The 22,529-nt window shown below is 35.8% G+C and overlaps 1 protein-coding gene across 1 annotated transcript in view; it reads right to left on the bottom strand.

Moving 5' to 3' along the window:
* Positions 1-22,529, bottom strand: part of ATG4C (autophagy related 4C cysteine peptidase) — an 87,349-nt gene that overhangs the window by 57,666 nt on the left and 7,154 nt on the right. The window contains exon 2 of the mRNA XM_082613087.1: positions 3,111-3,249. Coding sequence (XP_082469213.1) covers positions 3,111-3,186 — 76 coding nt within the window. The 5' untranslated portion in view covers positions 3,187-3,249. The remainder of the gene's footprint in view (positions 1-3,110; positions 3,250-22,529) is intronic.

Below are 22,529 nucleotides of genomic sequence, written 5' to 3'. Positions count from 1 at the left end.
TGAGAAGGTACATAAAGTACAACATACTAGTGGGTGCTCAATCGATTTTAATCCTTTTTAAACCATCCATACTACACAAACTCTAAACAATGAAAATACATTCAAAATTTTAGAATAATTTTCACCAATAAAAATAAAACTAAAATACTACTCTATAACTTAAAACTATCTAGAACATGTAGTTACCCTGAACAATCTGTTCTTCAGAGAGAGGGATTACCATAATGTTATGATGCCCACTTAAATATCTAGATAGGGAAAGCTACACATATGTAAATAACAGGTTAAATAACAATTCCTAGGTTACTGCTGAAATGTGTTGAGTACCTGTATGACAATGTTCAGACCTTATAAATGAAATCTTCATCACATAACCTATCCATCTAATTAAATGGTTGAAAAAGAACATAAGCCTCTGTTTGCAGATGACATGATTTACACACAGAAAATCCTAAAGAATCCACAAAAAATTATTAGAATAAAAGAGGTTATCAAGTTTACAAGATACAAGATCAAATCACACAAATCAATTGTATTTCTATATACTAGCAATGAAGAGTCTAAATGAAATGAAGAAAATTCATTTTAAAATAGCATTGAAAAGAATAAAATACTCAGGAATAACTTTAACAAAAGAAGTGCCAAGACTTACACACAGAAAACTACAAAACATCATTGAAAGAAATTAAAGACCTAAATAAATGGAAAGACATCCCATGTCCATGGATTGGAAGACTTAATATGGCAATACTCTGTTAATATGTCAATACTCTGAAAATTGATCTACAGATTTCACTAAAATCTATATAAAAATCCCAGCTGGATTTCTTGCAGAAATTGATAAGAGGATCAAAAATTCATATGGAAAATGCATGGAATCCAGAACAGTCAAAACAATCTTGGAAAAGAAGAACAAAGTTGGAGGAATCATACTTTCCAATTTCAAATTTTACAAAAAGCTAAAGTAATCAAGAGAATGTTCTACTGGCATAGAACAAACATACAGATTAATGGAATAGAATTGAGAGTCCAGAAATCAACCCTTACATCTATGGTCAACTGATTTTAGATAAGTGTGGCAAGACCAGTCAATGGAGAAAGAATATTCTTTTAAACAAATGGTGCTGAGACCTGATACCCACATACAAAGAATAACATGGAACCTCTACCTAACATCATATGCAAAAATTAACTTGAAATGGATCAAAGACCTAAATATCAGAGCTAAAAAGATAAAAACTCTTTAAAGAATAGGTGCAAATCTTCATGACCTTGATTTAAGCAACAGTTTCTTAAATACAACATCAAAAGTACAAGCAACAAAGGGAAAAAAAATAGGTAAACTGGACCTCATCAAAAAGTAAGTTTTATGCTTCAATGGACACTATGAAGAAAGTGAAAAGACAATCCAAGAATGGGAGAAAATATTTGCAAATCATATATCTGTTGAGGGATTTTTATCTAGAATATACAAAGAACTCTTACAACTCAATAATAAAAAGACTACCCAATTTTAAAACATGCAAAAGATTTGAATGGACGTTTCTTGAAAGAATATATACAAATTGCCAATAAATACATAAAAAGAAGATTATCTTCATATGTTCATCAAGGAAATGCAAATCAAACTCACAGTGAGATACTTCACACTCACTAGAATGGGTCTAATTAAAAAGATAGACATTAACAAGTATTGCTGACGATGTGGAGAAATTCAAAACCCTCAAACATTTCTGGTAGGAATGTATAATGGTGCAAACAGTTTGGAAAACAGTTTGCTAGTTCCTTAAAAAGTTAAACTTAGGGTAAACGTATGATCCAGCAATTCTACTCCTAGGTATATACCGAAGAGAACTGAAAACATATGTTTACACAAAAACTTGTATACAATATTCACAGCAGCATTATTCATATAGCCAAAAAGTGGAAACAACCCTAACATCTATCAACTAACGAGTGGGTAAAGAAAATGTGATATATCCATACAATGAAATATTATTTAGCCGTATAAGAGAATGAAGTACTGATATATACATGCTACAACATGAATTAACTTTCAAAACGTTATGTCAAGTGAAAGGAGTCAAAAACAAAAGGCCACAAGTTATATGATACCATTTATATGAAATGTCCAGAATAGGCAAATCTAGAGAGGCAAAAAGTAGACTGGTGGATGCCAGGGATTGGAGAGAGGTGGGGAGGAATAGGGAGTAGTTGCTAATGGGTACAAGGTAGCCTTTGGGGGTGATGAAAATGTTCTGGAATTAGATAGTGATGATGGTTGTACATTCCTGTGAGTGTACTAAAAACCACTGAATCATACACTTTAAAAAGGTGAATTTTAGTAGTATATGATTTAAATCTCAATTTTTCAAAAAATTAATGTCTATAATCTTCAAAATACAATGTCAAGTTATTATCAAGTTTTAACTGTCTAAATAGCTAGCTGGCCATGACTTCCAGTGAACCAGGAGCCAACAGCCAATTGTGTTTTACTTAAATTTGCACTGTCAAGGGGTTTTACTAAATTTTATCATTCCTATCTTATGGATATGAACTTCTTCTGGTTGAAACTGGTTCTGCTGAGTATTTCTCCATCTTTGAAGGATTTTTCATCTCCAATTTGTTTCTAGTCTTAAATGGGCTTCAAAACCACCATATGATCCTTATTGGATTTGTATGCAAACCAAGAGTAACTAAGTTAAAAATAAGGATCTGAGTGTGTTCCTAGAAGAAAGTCATACGTATCAGCATGTGAACTTTAAATGGTCTGCTTTGTGTGTTCAGAGGTCTATTTTGCTTGCTTCCTGGTTCACACATGAGGTTGCCTGATGCTGGGTCTGAAAACCTGAGGTATTATTATCACCTGAATAAATGCTATCTTCTTTGGAATTTTCTTTTTTAAAGGACCACATGATATGCCTGTGTTTCTAAGTAATGTTTATGATGGTATTTGGCTCTTTCTTCAGGTAGTATTCTTATCTACATTCCTTACAGAAATATTTCATTCAAAGAGAATCTCAACAATTGCCAGTGACTTAATAAGGGAGATAATACATGTCTTCAAATATTTCTTTGGATTTATACAGTTTTCAAATCTTGATACTTACTATATTTCATGTTGTTCCAAGCAGATATAAATTTAGTTTTCAGCTTGTCAACTTCATCTGTTCCTGTGGCCTCCATATTCAGATTCTAAAGAAAAAGCCATCACTTGATTGCATTCTTCTGTAAGTTTAGACTTTTGTTCTGACATAAAGAAAAGAAGATAAAGAAAAATAAGTAATGAGTACATATTATATGGTGCACTATCTGCTAAAGTTACTTAAGTGATTAAATACAACTTGAACTGGAAATGAGCAAATCAATTTTTCATTTTACAGAATAGAATACAATATACTCTATAAATATTTTAATTACAAAATGTATTTTATTGTTGTATATTTTATATACAACAATAAAAATTATCACACAAAACCAAACAATAAACTCCCCCAGACACTCACAATTAAGAACAATAACTTAGTAACACAAGTCAGTTTTGGTGAGACTATTCAAGACTTATTTCATTTGTAATCAGAGAAGGCGATTTGAAATCGTATAAGAAATGGCAACTATCTTCAGAATGGAGGCTTCCACTTATACTGATTAAGTCACTACTTTCATATAAAGCCTAGTTGTTTTTTTTAATTAAGCCATTTCCTATATTTCCAATACATCCTTGCTTCCTACTGCAGCATTTTTTAAAAAAATCAAATGGCTTAAATTTCCAAACAATGTTTTCTTACTTTAAAATAAGAATAAATGTAGTTTATAAGTATTTAACTTACTTGAGGGAAAACTGAGATACGTGATTTGTAATCTGAAAGAGGAACAAATTATAACTGAAAATGTTTGAGCTTATTTGAAATAATTCACAGACAGTTTTTTTTTCAAGAAAAGAGTGCCACACAGAACATTATCCTTTCAGGGTTATAAATATCAACTCAAAGGTATTGATACATTTGTTTCTCTGACAATAGGCATTCCGTTTTATAATATGTATTAGAAGCTACTAATTATACATTATAACTGTGACAGAAGAAAGCATGGTCCACTGGAAGAATTTAAAAAGCCAATGTAACTAAGAACAGAATCCAAAAAAGTGGCATGAGATGTGGCTATTGGGTTAGACAGTGGCCAGAGCACACAGGGCCTTGTAGATCAGGTTAAAGGTTTTGTTCTTTATCCAAAGAGCAACTGGTTCCAAACAGGAATATCAGAATCAGATTCTGTGGGTTTGGTTTTTTTGACTCCAACACAGAGAACAGATTGAAAAGGGACAAGAGTAAAGGGTGAGAGTTTACTACTATTGTATAGGATGAGGAGAGAGATGGTAGCTTGGACTAGAGCAGTGGAGATGGAGAGAAATGGACATATGAAGAAACGTCAAGAATTCATTAGGTCTCAGTGAGAAAATGGATGTGAAAGGTGAGAAAGAGGAATATGTCAAAGATACACCCAGGTTTCTGGCTTGTGAAATTAAATAGTTGGTGCCAATCACTTAAATAGGGAGCATTAAATTAGGGGGACTTCCCTGGTGGCTCAGTGGTTAAGAATCCGCCTGCCAAAGCAGGGGATACAGTTCGATCCCTGGTCCAGGAAGATCCCACATGCTGCGGAGCAACTAAGCTCACATGCCACAACTACTGAGCCTGCGCTCTAGAGCCCACAAGCCACAACTACTGAGCCCATGTGCTACAACTACTGAAGCCCACGCACCTAGAGCCTGTGCTCCACAACAAGAGAAGCCATGGCAATGAGAAGCCTGCACACTGCAACGAACAGTAGCCCCACAACCACAACTAGAGAAAGCCCGCGTGCAGCAAAGAAGACCCAACACAGCCAAAACTAAATAAAATGTTTTTAAAATTATTTTTAAAAATAGGGAACATTAGGAGAAGGGCAGGTTAGAGGGAGAAGATCATGAATTGGATTTATGTGGAGTTTGAGATGGCTCTGAGATATAGTAGGGAATCATTCATTTTTATTTAATCACTCAATAAATTATTGCCAGGCACTGTTCTAGGTAGTGCAGATATAGCTTAGGGCAAAGGGAGTAAAATACTTGCTTTCATGATACTTACATTCTAAACATACTAGAGAGGCCAACAAGGCAGTTGGATATATAGCTCTGGAGCTCAAAGGTGAGGTTTGGGTGAGAGCTATTAATTGGAGAATGGCTGATGTACAAATGAAGAGTTAGAACTATAAACATGTTTCTCAAGGATTGTGCCTCGACCATGATGGCACCCCAGCCTTGAGGATGATATTCAAAGCCCTTCATGAAATTACATCTGCCCACTTACTCAGCTTTCTCTCTTGCCACTCCCTCACATGCACTATATACTAAAGCCATTTTTAATATTAATATTAAAGCTTCCTAAACTTGACATGCTAGTACCTCCATGCCTTGCATGTGCTCTTCCCTCCACCTACAATGCCTTCCTGCTCACCCTCACTTTTTGACTGTCTTATTATCATGAGTCCCTAAGACCCAGCTTAAGTTTCTCCTCCTCTGGTAAGATTAGTAAAATTTTTACCCTCCTCCCAACCTCAAACTAAGACAGAAGCCCCTCTTCTTAGCTCCTTAGGAGCCTATGTCTTCCTCTATCACAGCACTCATCACACTGTATTGTAATAACTTGCTTCTTACCTGCCTCTTACACCAGACAGTAAACTTTTCAATTGTCCTTAAATTCTGCCTGGCACACAACTGTTTCTCAAAATGTTTATTAAATGAATCAGTGAACTGATAAATTATGAAACATAAGCAGTAGTCTTACCTGCTGTAATTAGAATTCTTTACCTGACAACTAGAATAAAGAAAAAAATTTCCTCCCAAAAGTGCATTATTTAACAAAATTTGGAAAAGCAAAAAGGAGAAAAGTTTATAAAATGTGTGATTATATATAGTGCATCCACATGATGGGTTATATATCCATTAAAAATGCTTACAAAAAGTCTGTGAAAATGGGGAAACTATGCAAAATCTAAAACTTTATGTATCACACAATACTATCTGGAGGCTGAGGGGGAGGTGAAGGGGTAAAAAAAAAGTATACCAAATTGCTCACAGTAGTTTCCCTGACAAATTGCATATGGCTATTTTTTTTATCACTATCGCTCACCTTTTCCAAATCTTATACAAAGCACACACATAATTTTTAGAATTTAAAAAGTTTATTTTTAGGGACTTCCCTGGTGGTCCAGTGGTTAAGACTCCGAGCTCCCAATGCAGGGGGACCTGGTTCTATCCTTGGTCAGGGAACTAGATCCTGCATGCCACAACTAAGAGCCCACATGATGCAACTAAAGATCCCACATGCCACAACTAAAAAGATCCCGAATGCCGCAACGAAGATCCCGTGTGCCACAACTAAGATGCGGCACAGCCAAATGGATATTAAAAATATATATATAAATTTTATTTTTAAAAAGCCAACAACCATGAATCTTCTAAATATAAAATGTTTAAAATAAGAGAATGTAAGGAACTTCCATACTGTTCTCCATTGTGGCTGCACCAATTTACATTCCCACCAACAGTGTAGGAGGGTCCATTCTTCTCCACACCCTCTCCAGTGTTTATTGTTTGTAGACTTTTGGACGATGGCCATTCCGACCAGTGTGAGGTGATACCTCATTTGTAGTTTTGATTTGCATTTCTCTAATAATTAGCAATGTCAAACATCTTTTCATGTGCCTTTTGGCTATGTGTATGTCTTCTTTACAGAAATATCTATTTAGGTTTTCTGCCCATTTTTTGATTGGGTTATTTGTTTTTTTTATATTGAGCTATTTGTATATTTTAGAGATTAATCCCTTGTCGGTCACATCATTTGCAAATATTTTCTCCCAATCTGTAGGTTGTTTTTTCATTTTGTTTATGGTTTCCTTTGCATGCAAATACTTTGATTTAATTAGATCCCATTTGTTTCTTTTTGTTTTTATCTCCATTACTCTAGGAGACAAATCCAAAAAGATATTGCTGCGATTTATGTCAAAAAGTGTTCTGCCTATGTTTTTGGGGGGGGGTTTGTTTTGTTTTGTTTTGCTTTATTTTTTGGCTGCATTGGGTCTTTGTTGCTGCACATGGGCTTTCTCTAGTTCTGGCAAGTGGGGGCTACTCTTCCTTGTGGTGCGCGGACTTCTCATTGTAGTGGCTTCTCGTGTTGCAGAACACGGGCTCTAGGCACATGGGTTTCAGTAGTTGCAGCACGCAGGCCCTAGAGCGTGCAGACTTCAGTAGTTGTGGCAGGCGGGCTCAGTAGTTGTGCCTTACGGGCTCTAGAGCACAGGCTCAGTAGTTGTGGCACACGGGTTTAGTTGCTCCACAGCACGTGGGATCTTCCCAGACCTGGAAAGATCAAACCTGTGTCCCCTGCATTGGCAGGCAGATTCTTAACCGCTGCGCCACCAGAGAAGTCCCTCTGCCTATGTTTTTCTCTAGGAGTTTTATAGCATCCGGTCCTACATTTAGGTCTTTAATCCATTTTGAGTTTACTTTTGTGTGTGGTGCTAGAGAGTGTTCTAATTTCATTCTTTTACATGTAGCTGTCCAGTTTTCCCAGCACCACTTACTGAAGAGATTGGAGGTTCTTTAAAACCAAAAATAGAACTACCATATGATTCTGCAATATCACTCTTGGGCATATATAGGGACAAAAATAATTCGAAAGATACATTCACCCTAATGTTTACTGCAGCACTATTTACAATAGCCAAGACATGGAAGCAACCTAAATGTCCATCGACAGATAAATGGATAAAGAAGATGTGATACATATATACAATGGAATATTACTCAGCCATAAAAAAGAATGAAATAATGCCATTTGCAGCAACATAGATGGACCTAGAGATTATCATATGAAGTGAAGCAAGCCAACAAACATCATATGATATTGTTTATATGTGCAATGTAAACAAAAATGATACAAATGAACTTACATAAAGAACAGAAACAGACCCACAGACAAAGAAAACAAACTTATGGTTACCAAAGAGGAAAGGGGCAGGGGAGGGATAAAGTAGGAGTTTGGAATTAACATATACACACCAGTCTATAAAAAAGAGATAACCAACAAGGACCTACTATATAGCACAGAGAACTATACTCAATATTTTGTAATAACCTATAAGGGAAAACAATCTGAAAAAAATAGACCTATGTATGTATGTATAACTGAATCACTTTGCTGTAAACTTGAAATAACACAACATTGTAAATCAACTATACTTCAATAAAAATGAATAAATTAAAAAATAAAAATAAAATAAGAGAATGTACATGCATGTATTTTCTTTCTAAGTCAGAAAGAAAGTAGGCCACAGGGAGGACCTTGGTTCAAAGAGTTCCCAATACCAGCTACCAGGAACACTCTGGACAGCCCTTAGCAACAGTGTGAAAGTCAACATGCCTTTCAAGTGTGCTGGGGGAAAATGAAGACAAAATGAGACATTTTCTATGGGGAAAGTCTGTGTGTTAGATAAAGACTCCTAAATAAATAATTAAATAAATAACCAAGGTAAGATGCTGTGACAGATACAGAAATTAATAAGACAAATATACTAACCTCAAGGAACTGAGAGTGGAATAAATTGTTAAATTATTCTTTTACTGTTATTTTTACTTCAAACTCCTGCTACTTATAGGTTATTTACTCAGAGTAATTTTACCCCAAACTTGAAACATTTGAAATGTTTTTGGAACATCTCAACTATTTTATAAGAATGCATTTATTGCCATTGTTATATAGAGTACACGAAAAGAATAAAATTATCATAAGGTCAAATTAACTCAGCTGTTATTAGTTTAACAATTCAGTATAGTTACTTTCCATATAACTAAAATTGAATTCCAATCTTCTATAAAGATAGAAACCCACTTTATTTCCATATCGAAAATTTAAATGGCTGTTTCTAAAAATCCTAACTTTTTAGAGCAGAGATGATTTTGAAAGGTGATCCCTCGAACCATATTAGAAAGTACTATAAATTAAAACACTTTAAAAAGGAACCAAAAATTCCTAATGAGGAAAGGATTTTCCTTACTGCATATTAAAACACATTATAAACTACAGTAATTAAGTTTAGTAATACTTAAATTTATTGATCTTATTAGCAAAGGATGACACTGAGTAAAACATAACAGGGAGTACAGAAATAAATCCAAATATATTTGAGAATTTATTCACTGATACAAGAGATATTTCACATCAGTGAGAAAAGATAGCTGATTTAGTAAATAGTACTGGAATAATAAGCTAGCCAGTTTTAAAATAAAGCTACCTCACACATTATGAATTCTAGACCAATCACAGAAGTAAATGCAAATGCAAACACATGGCATGTTTGCACATACTACAGGGAAGTATTGATTTAAATGTTTTTAACAGTCTTGTAGAAAAGACCTTTCTAAGCATGGTATGCAATACTAGAAATCAGAAAGGAAAATGTAATCACATAAAAAAGAAAACTTCTGTACAGGAAGAAGAAAAAGAAAGCATTAACAAGGTTGACTTGCAATTCATAAATTAAGAAAAAAATCCAATTCATATTGTATAGACAAAACGTTAATGTCCATAATATACAAAGAGCTCTTAAAAATCAATCAGAAAAAAAAAACTAAATGGAAAAAAAAGACAAGCATTCTGAAAGAAAAGGACCAATAAACATATGAAAATATTTTCAACCTTACTAGATCAAAGTAATGCACATTAAAGGAATTTAATATTTTTTTCATATTCACAAGAGATATTGGAAAGCCTGAGGTAACAAGCATTTTACAAAATTATTTCTCAGATAATAAATTCCTTGAGGGCAGAGAATGTGTCTTGTTCACTACTGTATCCTCACACCTAGCACACAGGAGTGCTAGTAGACACAAATATCTGTTGATGATACATATTATGACCTATATTTATCACCATAAAGAGATATCCAATAAAAAGTTTTAAAAAAAAGATATCCAGAGAGCATCAAAATATGTGAGGCCAAACTGTAAGAAGAAATAGATTAATCCACTGTTATAATTGGAGACTTTAACACCTCTCTATCAGAAATGGACACATTCAGCAGGCAGAAAATCAGTAAAGACATAACTGAGCTCAAAAGCAGCATCAATCAACAGCTACAGACTACCCCTCCAAGGGGTCTTTGTCGGGGGGGGTGGTGGAAAACAGCTACAGACTAGACAGCTACAGACTACTTCACCTAACAACAGCAGATTACACATTCTTCTCAGGTTCACATAGAATATTCACCAAAATAGACCACATTCTGGGCCATAAAACACCCCTTAACAAATTTAAAAGGATCAAAATCATACAATGTTTGCTCTTATCATGGTGGAGTTGAACTAGAAATCAAAAATGAAAAGATAGCCTAAAAATCCCCAAATACTTGGAGCTTAAACAACATACCTCTCATGGGTCAAAGAAGAAATCTCAAATCTCATGGGTCAAAGAAGGGAAATTGAAAAGTATTTTAAATTAAATGAAAATGAAAAAGTAGTATCAAAATTTGTGGGATGCAACAAATGCATGGCTACAGAGAAATTTATAGCACTGAATGCATATATTAGAAAAGAAAGATAAAATTAATAACATAAGCTTCCACCTTAGAAAACCAGAAAAATAAGAGCAAATTAAATCTAAAGTAAGCAGAAAAAAGGAAATAATAAAAATTAGGGCAGAAAAAAAAATCAATAGAGATTGAATGAAACCAGTCAATGAAACCAAAAGCTGCTTCTTTGAAAAGATCAATAAAACCTATAAGCCTCTAGCCAGGCTAAGAAAAAAGAGAGAAGACACAAATTACTAATACCAGAACTGAGAGAAGGCATCAGCACAGCTCCCACAGAAATTAAAATAACAATAAGAAATATTATCAACAACTCTATGCTCACAAATTTGATAACCCAGATGAAATGGACCAAATCCTTGAAAGACAGTCTGCCAAAAGTCACACAAGAAGACACAGACAATCTGAATACAGCTATATCTATTTTTTAAAGTGAATCAATAATTCATAACCTTTAAAACACAAAGCATCAAGCCCAGATGGCATCACTGAGTTCTACCATACATTTAAGAAAGAAGTTATGTCCATTCTCTACAATTTCTTCCAGAACATAGAAGCAAAGGGAATACTTCCAAACTCATTCTATGAAGTCAGCATTACCCTAAAACCAAAACCAAAGACATTACAAGAAAAGAAAACTACTGACCAGTATTTCTCATGAACATAGCTGCAAAATCCTCAACTAAATATTAGTAAGTCAAATTCAGCAATGCATAGGAGATGCATCTGGGCGGCCTCTTTAGTGGAGTAGGAAGACCCCCGAGCTCACCTCCTCCCACAGGCATACCAAAATTACAAATATTTACAGAGCAACTATTGATTATAGACCAGAAGACCAACAGAAAAGATCTTCTACAACTAAAGGTATAAAGAAGTAAACATACAAGATGGATAGGAGGGGCAGAGACTTAGTACACTAAAGACCCATTCCCCAAGGTGGGTGACCCACGAACAAAATGATAATTACAGTTGTAGAGGTTTCTCCCCAAGGAGCAAGGGGGTCCAAGCCCCACACTGCGGTCCCCAGCCCAGGGGTCCTGCACCAGGAAAACAAGCCCCCAAAAAGATTTGGCTTGGGAAGCCAGTAGGGCTTACTTTCGGGAGAGAAAGAGGACTGTGCAAAATAGAGACTCCACTCTTAAAGGACGCACTCAAAACCTCACACTCTCTGGGATCCAGAACAAAAGCAGTAATTTGAAAGGAGTCTGTGTCAGACCTACCTGCTGATCTTGGCACAGAGGCAGGAGGCAACTGGAGCTCACCCTGGGGACATACACACTGGCAGCAGCCATTTTGGGGAGCTTGTTCTACCGCGAGGACCCCAGTGCTGTCAAGTACCATTTTGGACTCCTCCCTCTCGCTTATTATCTCTGGAACCAAGCCCCTCCCACCAGCATGTCACCACCTGTAATGGGATTCCTAAGGCCATGCAACTAGCCAGGCAGAGACACAGCCTCACACACCAGCAGGCCAGCTACCTTAAGACCCCCCTCCCCCGAGCCCACAGCTGCCACAGGACCCGTGCTGTACAGAAGAGGGCCCAGGACCTGGCCCCACATACCAGTGCACTGGCACTAGCCTCGGAACCACCAGGCCTTGCAGCCAGAGAACCCAGGGCCTGGCCCCACCCACTAGTGGGCAGTCACCAGCCCCAGAACTCCCTGGGCCCAGGCCTTACCCACGAGTGTGCCAACACCTCAACTCCAGGACCTCCAGGGCCCTACAACCAAAGACCCTGAGACCCAGCTTCACCCACCAATGAGCAGGCACTAGCCCCAGGACCACCTGGGCCTCGCCCCACCCCCCACACCAACAGGCTGCTACCAGCTCTGTAATCCCCAGGCTCTACAGCCAGAGATTCCAGGATTCAGCTCTACCAACCAGTGGGCTGGCACTAGCCCCAGGACCTCAGACACTAGTGGGTGGGCACCAGCACCAGAATCCCATGGGCTATGGACCCACCCATCAGAGGGCAGATACCAGACCCAGGACCACCACAGCCCCACAGCCTGTCATGTCAGGACACAGCCCACCAACCAGCAGAAAAGCACCACCCACAGGACACACTGGGTCCTGGCCCTGCCAACCAGCAAGCCAACACCAGCTCTAGGATACTCTGGGCCCCTGAGCCAGCCTCCCCAGGATCTGGCCCAACACACAAGTGGGTAAAAAATCAGCTTTGGGACACCCCAGACCCTGCAGCCAGCCATGCCAGAAAATGGACCTGACCACCAGCAGGCTGACAATAGATCCAGGACCCCCCAGCCCCACAGCAGAACCCAGTTCCCACCCATCAGTGGGACAGCACTAGCCCCAGGACCCACTGGGGCTCTGCAGTCAGGTGCCTCATGACCCAGCCCCACCAACCAGGAGCCAACAGCCTCTGCACAAGACAGGGCCTGACAAAGAAACAGATTGGGGACCAGTCATGCCTACCAGACCAACCACAGTAGCCAGCTCACTGCAACAGAAGGACCCATGCAGCCCACAAAGGGGGCACCCTTAGACCATATAGCTCCAGTAACTACAGGGGAGTGCACTGCTGGGACGCATAGGATGTCTCCTACACAAGGCCACTTCTCCAAGGCTGGAAACATAACCAACCTACCAAATACATAAAAATAAAAATAGCAAATTAGGCAAAATGAGAAAACAGAGAAATATTTTGCAAATAAAGTAACAAGATAAAATTTAGAAGAACTAAAGGAAGCAGAGATAAGCAATCTAACCAATAAAGTGGTCAAGGTAATGATCATAAAGATATTCAAAGAACTCAGAAGAAGATTGGATGAACAGAGAGAGAAGTTAGAAGTTTGTAACAAAGAGTTAGAAAATACAAAGAAATGGACATATATACACTACCAAATGTAAAATAGATAGCTAGTGGGAAGCAGCCGCACAGCACAGGGAGATCAGCTCGGTGCTTTGTGACCACCTAGAGGGGTGGGATAGTGAGGGTGGGAGGGAGGGAGACGCAAGAAGGAAGAGATATGGGAACATATGTATATGTATAACTGATTCACTTTGTTATAAAGCAGAAACTAACACACCATTGTAAAGCAATTATACTCCAATAAAGATGTAAAAAAAAAATAAATAAAAAAATAATGCAAATAAAAAAAAGAAAATACAAAGAAGAACGAACAGAGGTAAATACAGTAACTGAAATAAAAAATACAACAGAAGAAATCAACAGAAGACTGCATGATATAAGCAATGGATCAGTGAACTGGAAGACAAAGTAGTGAAAATCACTAAACCTGAATGGAAAAAGAAACAAGGACAGTTTAAGAGACCTCTGCACAATGACTCACATTCACATTACAGGAGTCCCAGAAGAAGAAGAGAGAGATAAAAAGCAGAGAATGTATGAAAGGCATAACAGTTGAAAACTTGCCTAAACTGGGAAATGAAACAGACACAGACGTCCAGGTCCAGGAAGCAGAGAGAGTCCCAAATGAGACCAACCCAAAAAAGACTACAACAAGACACATAGTAACTAAATTGGCAAAAATTAAAGATAAAGAGAACATTAAAAACAGCCAAGGAAGAAGCAACAAGCTACAAAGGAACTCCCATTAGGCTATCAGCTGACTTCTCAGCAGAAACTCAGCAGGCCAAAAGGGAGTAGCATAATACATTTAAAGTAATGAAAGGGAAAAACCCACAACCAAGAAGACTCTACCCAGCAAGGCTTTCACTCAGATTTGATGGAGAGATCAAGATTCACAGACAAGCAAAAGCCAAAAGAGCTCAGCTCAACCAAACCAGCTTTACAGGAATTGTTAAAGGGACTTCTCTAAATGAAAAAGAAAGGCCACAACTAGAAACATAAAAATTACAAAAGGAAAGTCTCATTGGTAAAGCCAAATATACAATAAAGGTAGTAAACCAACCAAGTACAAAGTTAGTAGGAAGGTTAAAAGACAAAAGTAGTAAAACCACCTACATCCACAATAACTAGTTAGGGATATACAAAACAAAAAGATGTAAAATATGATGTCAAAAACAGTAAATGTGGTGGGGGGAGAAAAAATTCAGGGTTGTTAAAATGTGTTTGAACTTAAGAAATCAGCAACTTAAAACAATCATATAAATATATAGAGATTGCTATATATAAACCTCATGGTAATAACCAAGCAAAAAACTACAATAGATACACAGAAAAAAATATATCCAAATACAACACTAAAGCTAGTCATCAAATTACAAGGGAAAAGAGCAAAAGAAGAAGAAAGGAACAAAAAGAACTACACAAACAACCCAAAACAGTTAACACAATGGCAAAAATTACATAGCTATCAATAATTACTTTAAATGTAAATGGACTAAATACTCCAAACAAGGGCAGAGAGTGGCTGAATGGATACAAAAACAAGACCCATACATACGCAGCCTACATGAAACTCACTTCAGATCTAAAGACACAGACTGAAAATGAGGGGATGGAAAAAGGTATTCTATGCAAATGGACATGGAAGCCAGGATAGCAACACTTATATCAAACAAAATAGACTTTAACAAAGACTACAAGAGACAAAGAAGGAGCTTGCATAATGATCAAGGAATCAGTCCAAGAAGTAGATATAACTGTTGTAAATATATAAGCACACAACATATGAGCACCTAAATACATAAAGCAAATATTAACAGACATGAAGAAACTGAAAGTAACACAATAACATCAATAGTAGGGAACTTTAACACCCTACTTACATGAACTGAAAATCATCCAGACAGAAAATCAATTTGGAAAAAGGGGTTTAAATGACACATTAGATCAAATGCATTTCAGAGATACATAGAGAACATACCATTCAAAAACAGCCAAATACACATTCTTTACAAAAGCACATGGAACTTTCTCCAGGATAGATCAAACGCTAGGCCACAAAACAAGTCTCAGTAAATTTAATAAAATCCAAATTATATCATGAATCCTTTCTGACCAGAATGCTATGAGACTAGAAATCAACTACAAGAAAAATACTGCAAAAAAGCACAAACACATGGAAGCTAAGCAATATGCTAGTAAACAACCAATGTTTACTAGCATGACTTTGAGGTCACTGAAAAAATCAAAAAATACCTGGAGACAAATGGAAACAAAAACACGACAATCCAAAATCTATAGGACAATAAAAACAAAAATAAACAAATGGGACCTAATGAAACTTAGAAGCTTTTGCACAGCAAAGGACACCATAAACAAGACAAAAAGACAACCCTCAGAATGGGAGAAAATATTTGCAAACGAAGCAATGGACAAAGGACTAATATCCAAAATATACAAGCAGCTCATGCAGCTCAATATCAAAAAAACAAACAACCCAATCCAAAAATGGGCAGAAGACCTAAATAGACATTTCTCCAAAGAAGATATACAGATTGCCAACAAACACATGAAAGGATGCTCAACATCACTAATCATTAGAGAAATGCAAATCAAAACCACAATGAGGTATCACCTCACACCAGTCAGAATGGCCATCATAAAAAAATCTACAAACAATAAATGCTGGAGAGGTGTGGAGAAAAGGGAACCCTCTTGCACTGTTGGTGGGAATGTAAATTGATACAGCCACCATGGAGAACAGTATGGAGGTTCCCTAAAAAACTAAAAATAGAACTATCACATAACCCAGCAATCCCACTACTGGGCATATACCCTGAGAAAACCATAACTCAAAAAGGGTCATGTACCACAATGTTCACTGCAGTACTATTTACAATAACCAGGACATGGAAGCAACCTAAGTGTCCATTAACAGATGAATGGATAAAGAAGATGTGGCACATATATACAATGGAATATTACTCAGCCATAAAAGGAAACGAAATTGAGTTATTTGTAGTGAGGTGGATGGACCTAAAGTCTGTCATACAGAGTGAAGTAAGTCAGAAAGAAACAAACAAATACCGTATGCTAACACATATATATGGAATCTTAAAAAAAAAATGGTTCTGAAGAACCTAGGGGCAGGACAGGAATAAAGACGCAGACATAGAGAATGGACTTAAGGACATGGGAGGGGGAAGGGTAAGCTGGGACAAAGTGAGAGAGTAGCACTGACATATATACACTACCAAATGTAAAATAGATAGCTAGTGGGAAGCAGCTGCATAGCACAGGGAGATCAGCTCGGTGCTTTGTGTTCACCTAGAGGGGTGGGATAGGGAGGCTGGGAGGGAGGCACAAGAGGGAGGGTATATGGGGATATAAGTATACGTATAGCTGATTCACTTGGTTATACAGCAGAAATTAACACAGCAATATAAAAAAATTATACTCCAATAAATATTCTAAAAAAAAGAAGCCCATAATGTTAAAAGTGGAAATCTCTAAGAGATGCAATATCATTTTTTTTAACATTAGGAGAAGCTTTATTTAACAAGGTATGATTTATGTTGAGACTCTATGCTGACATTATGCAATGTCATTTCTAGTTTCTTGTTTGTACTTCTCTTTATTAAATTGTTTACATTGAGCCTCTTTTAAAATAATAACAGAATTATTCAAAAATAAATCACTCAAATGAAAAGCTTAACACAGGAAATTACAAATGTGTCCAGGTTATGTTAAATTCTAACAAAAACAACTTAAACTGCTCAACTAAGAAATCTACAGAGAAGACATTCTATTACAAAGTTCCTAAACAGCCTATGAGAAAGATAAAAATGCTGAGACAAAGTGCTTTTTTCCTTTTTAAGATAAACAACATTATTCTTGTGTTTCTCAAAGACATCAGATTCAGCTATTTAGTCATTTACAAAACTTAACTTCCTCAATGTAATTCCCCAGAACAGCTTTAGCTGAGTAAAATGACTTGGAGGCTACCCCTTATTAACTCATAATTTTTTTTTCTCCTAAAAATAAATGTGGTGAGATCTGGAAAGAGGAAAAAGCATAAATTAATACTTGCATCCATTCAGTCTACTAAAATATTTTCTTTAGATAAGTCTCAGGTATGAATAGGGAATATAGTTAATAATTACATAATATCTTTGGATGGTGACATACTGTAACTAGACTAATTGTGGTGATCATTTTAAAATGTATAAAAATACCAAATCACTATGTTAATAGGAACTAACAGTGTTTAGGTCAATTATACTTCAAAAACAAACAAACTCATAGAAAAAGACATCAGATTTCTGGTTGGCAGAGGGGGAGTTGGATGAAGGTAGTCAAAAGGTACAAACTTCCAGTTATTTAAAAAAAAAAAAGTTGCAAACTTCCAGTTGTAAGATAAATAAGTACTAGAGATGTAATTAACATGATAAATATAATTAGCACTGCTGTATGTTATATATGAAACTTAAGAGAGTGACTCCTGAGCTCTCTTCACAAGAAAAAAAATTTTTTTTCTATTTCTTTAATTTTGTATCTATATGAGATGACAGATGATCGCTCAACTTATTGTGATAATCATTTCATGATGTATGTAAGTCAAATCATTATGCTGTACATCTTAAACTTATACAGTGCTGTGTGTCAATTATATCTCAATAAAGCTCGAAGAAAATGTATATAATAATTTAAAAAATCAATGAAGAAAAAAATTTTTCCTTTTTGTTTGTGTGAGAAAAGTCAGGGAAAGGCAAGACAAACAGTACTTTTAGTTTAACTATAAAAAAAAAATACAAATGAAGAAACCACAATTCTAAACTATCCTCACCTACAAATTTCCTTTCCAAAAGCTTTCCTGATTTAAAAAAAATTAAAAATGAATTAAAATTCGCTAGTCTATCAATTATAAAGTGAAGAGATGATTTACCCATTATCCAGTATATTTCAATCTCCTGTGATACCTAAAATACATGGTTTGACTGCTCCAGGAAAAAAAAAAAAAAGATACACCAAAACTCTTGGTTATTTTATGTAGTGTTGTCAGAGCCTCAGTCTAAAAAACCACCCAAATAACATTCTCCACAATTTCCAAATACTTTTTAGAAGGGATTTATGGTTTATTTCTGAAAACTTTAGAGAAATTGGTAACACTTTTTCAAGTAGACATTCTTCACTAACGCATACTACAACAAATTTTATCATCCACCATTTCCATATTTCTGTTTGCTGTTTACATTCTGACGATTCCATTTTTAATTTAAAAATAATAGCATTAAAGAGGAGAAAACTCTTTACCTCAGTAAACATAGATAAAGCCACTAGATGAGGTTCATTCCTCAACTTTATTGTTAATGATTTTAAGTGCAGAGTGAAGACTAAACAGAGCTGTTTTGGAAGACAGAACTACAACATTTGATATGAAAATCATCGGTTGAGACCCAAATGTCATTTTTAGAGAGTCACTTTTCTAACCACAACCACACATTAAGATAGTCGATAAATTATAAATTGATAAATGTAAAAGGTACTCAAATCGATGTCCTTGAAGAGCAGATAAGGATAATCAGCCTCCCCCATATGGCAATAAATAGAATATTTTATCCACTGAGGATTTAAAGCCAGTAAAAACTCCTGACAGAACTATAGGGGACTGATTCTACAGAATATATCTCAGTCACGCAGCACAACCAGTAAAAACACTGCAGAATTCCAGGATTTGTGTATCGTTGGGCATCTTCCCCAAATGGTATTCTGCAGCAAAAGAAATATAGATATTGATTTCGAATATTTGATGTGCTTTTAGCTACGCCATCAAATAAATTGAACTGTGAGGAAGTTTTTCATCTACTGTAACCTTTTCTACCTGCTTGCATTTTTAGTAACAAATATCAATCTCTTGTCTGACCTTGAATGTCTCTCAATATGTTGGTCTGTCATTTCTGCTCTCTTATTTCTTTTCTCCATCTCAGTTTTTTGTTTACAGAAACGTCAACTATTGTATCCATTTCTATTCCTTTGCTTTTCCTATACTTGCCAGTCTTCTATCTTCGTGCCCTGAACTTGTCTAAAAATGTTCAGTTTGTAAACCCAGCATGCTTTTTTTAAGTAGCAAATATGAAGATAGGGAGAGCACTAGAAATATTTACTTGGATTGCCCTCTTTCAGAGCTAACAGTTAGGCAACGTAGATGGCAGTAAGAGATAAAGACAAAAAGATTGAAAAAAGGGACAAGCAACATAATAAGGGTAAGACACGCACATCCAGAAACTGGCTTGGTAGTTTTGCCTAAAGGATACATCTTATAAACATTCTTAGAACTCTTTAGGATTGCATCCTCCAGTTAAAGACACTAAATCAATGCAGAGCTACTTCATAATGATGACATAAATAAAAGATACTACTTAGGTGGTGTTCTCTTAAATCTAAAATGAAACTTATATGGAAAAACCTAAGTACTGAATAGACACTTATCCTGACATATGACTTGTATCAAGTTCCTACAGGCAAACATCTCCACATATGCAGCACTGAGTATTACATGTTCATAGACTGTAAAGTCATCACCATAACCAACCTAAATGGTTCAAGGGTACAATAGGAACTATTAATGTTATCTAGGCTGTCTTAAACATTCCTTGATCTTACCTCTAAGAAGAACATAATATTGACTATAGTTTGATAAATAAATTTTAATCATGTAGTTGTATGGATACTCTAGAACTCTGTCAGTACTTTAGTAACCTCTGATGAGGCCAAGATAAATATGAATGTTTGCAGCCTCCATACTTTAAAGTGCAACTTTGCAAGCTATTAAGTACACAGTCTACATATAAGAAATAACATAGTGAGTTAAATCATTTAATCAATAATATAAACTTAACCTCTCTAAGAACTGAAGGATGTCAGAATCTTAGGATAAAAAGGGAACTTAAAAGCATCTAGTAACTATTAAGTAGTACTATTAATAGTTCTTGACCATCTTCCTACACAATACACTCCAATCTACCAGTAATCTCTCCTAACTTGCACTGCTTGGATGGGGAGGAGCAGTGAAAGAAAATGTGTTAAGTTTAAAAAGCAAAAGACAAAAACAAAAAATCACTCCTATCCCTAGGAATATGATCTGCTCTCTGGTTCAGGCTCACTAATCGCTAATCAGTTCATCCACCCATATAGCAGCAAGATTTCCTTTACAACATCTTAGCCAAGTGCATTTACCCAGCCTCTGAGTGAACACTCCTAAAACAGGGAGCTCAGTATATAATGAGCTTTGTATTGAGCTGAATATACAGCTACAAGTTTAAAAGCCTGATAATACTTAAACTATTTTTTTTCTACTAACATAACTGCTCTAGAGTATCCATACAACTGCATGTTATCAGCTAATTTTAAACACCTACACGTGCTTGAAAGACATATGGAACCAAAAGTCTATGTCCTTCTAATTTCTAGTAGCTGGTCCTGGCTGTGCTCTCTGAAATCAATCCCTCTTCCATTTGATAGTCCATCAGATATTCAAAGACATATTTCCTGCTCTTCACCCCATCCCATCATCTCTTTTCCACATTAAATATTCTTAATTCTTTCAATTAGTCAGAAGATTGTTATGAGTGGTAATGAGTGCCTCAATCAGAGTGCTGGTAAGGGAGTAAGGAATAAGGAGATATAAGCAACAAGCTGAGACGATAGCAACATCATATAAATATATGAATGCTCATATGCCCACATACAGGAGACAGAATAAAGTGACTGAAATTTCAGGTCTGATGTCTCAGAGGATAATGATACCTTTAACAGAAAAAGGGAACCCAAGAGGAAAAGGCTCAGGGAAGATGAGGAATTCAGTGTGAGACACAGTGACTTTAAGATTTGTAACAAGTAAATACCAATAAGACCTTTTCCAAGTTCCATTCCATTAGATACTTTTGTCAACAAAAAGGTGCATCCATATTATTGAGACTAGTATTATATGTCATTTAAACACAAAGTATCACATTTATTCATTCATCAAGTATTGGAGTACTTACTTCTATAAGGCACTATGGGAAATATAATAAGCCATGAAACCCGGTTCCTGTCCCCATTAACCTTGCATTCTAATAAGCAATATGTTTATAACTAACCAGAACTCAAGATTGAATGTGGTTATGTCTCACAACAAAAATAAAAAATGCTATAATAATTAAGAGAAATATTTTTCCATTTCCAATGAGAACATTCACACATGAAAAAAAATCACAGGGTAACACAGTCATAACTGGCATTCTTCAAATACAAAGGACAAGGACATACAAATAACATAAATCTTTCTATTCTGGGTGTCAAAACAGGAAAACACTAGCCATATTTTTTAGGAATGAGTTAAAGTACCCTAAACAATTATGTCTATTGTTAAAGATGAATGCTTGAATTGTATCATCAGTCAAAAGAAGAGCACTGTTTAAAATGTTCACAAACATAATTGTTTTGGCTTACAAATGGAATTGTTTGATGTCATTTATCTCATCATTTCTAATTTTAAATAATAAAAAATTATATCAATTTGAAAAAAGAGCTACAAATTTAAAGCCTTATAAAGATAAAAACTGCATATTCTCTATCTGATATAACTATCCTAGAGCTCCCTATTACTATATATTATGATAAAGTTTTAAATTATTATGTCTACTTTAGTAGTTTTACAGATAACCGATTTTACAGAAAGTCTATTAAAAAGTAGTTTAGTAGGAACTTAACTATATTTTAAATTGATAACATAATCACAGAAGAAATAATTCAAATACCTTTGAACACCTGCTTTCTTTGACTATATATCTTTAGTGGGATATATTATAAGGACATAAAGTGGCAAAGAAATCTTTACTTGGTAAATCTGTTGCAGGAGGGAGTATCAGTATATAGCAATTCCAAAACTATCATATGTGTGTGTAGGGCAGATTAAATGAGTAAATATATTAATATGGTTGAGAATCAGAATTCTCCCTGTAGGAAAAGGGAGATACAAATATGAACTGAGGAAAGGTAAAATTGAACTCTGTGGTTCTGAACTTGA

This window comes from Mesoplodon mirus (assembly GCF_964341445.2).
Source record: "Mesoplodon mirus genome assembly, chromosome: 3".
Classification (NCBI taxonomy): domain Eukaryota; kingdom Metazoa; phylum Chordata; class Mammalia; order Artiodactyla; family Ziphiidae; genus Mesoplodon; species Mesoplodon mirus.
The sequence above is the reverse complement of the archived record's forward strand: the minus strand, read 5'-3'. Positions and strand labels throughout refer to the sequence as shown.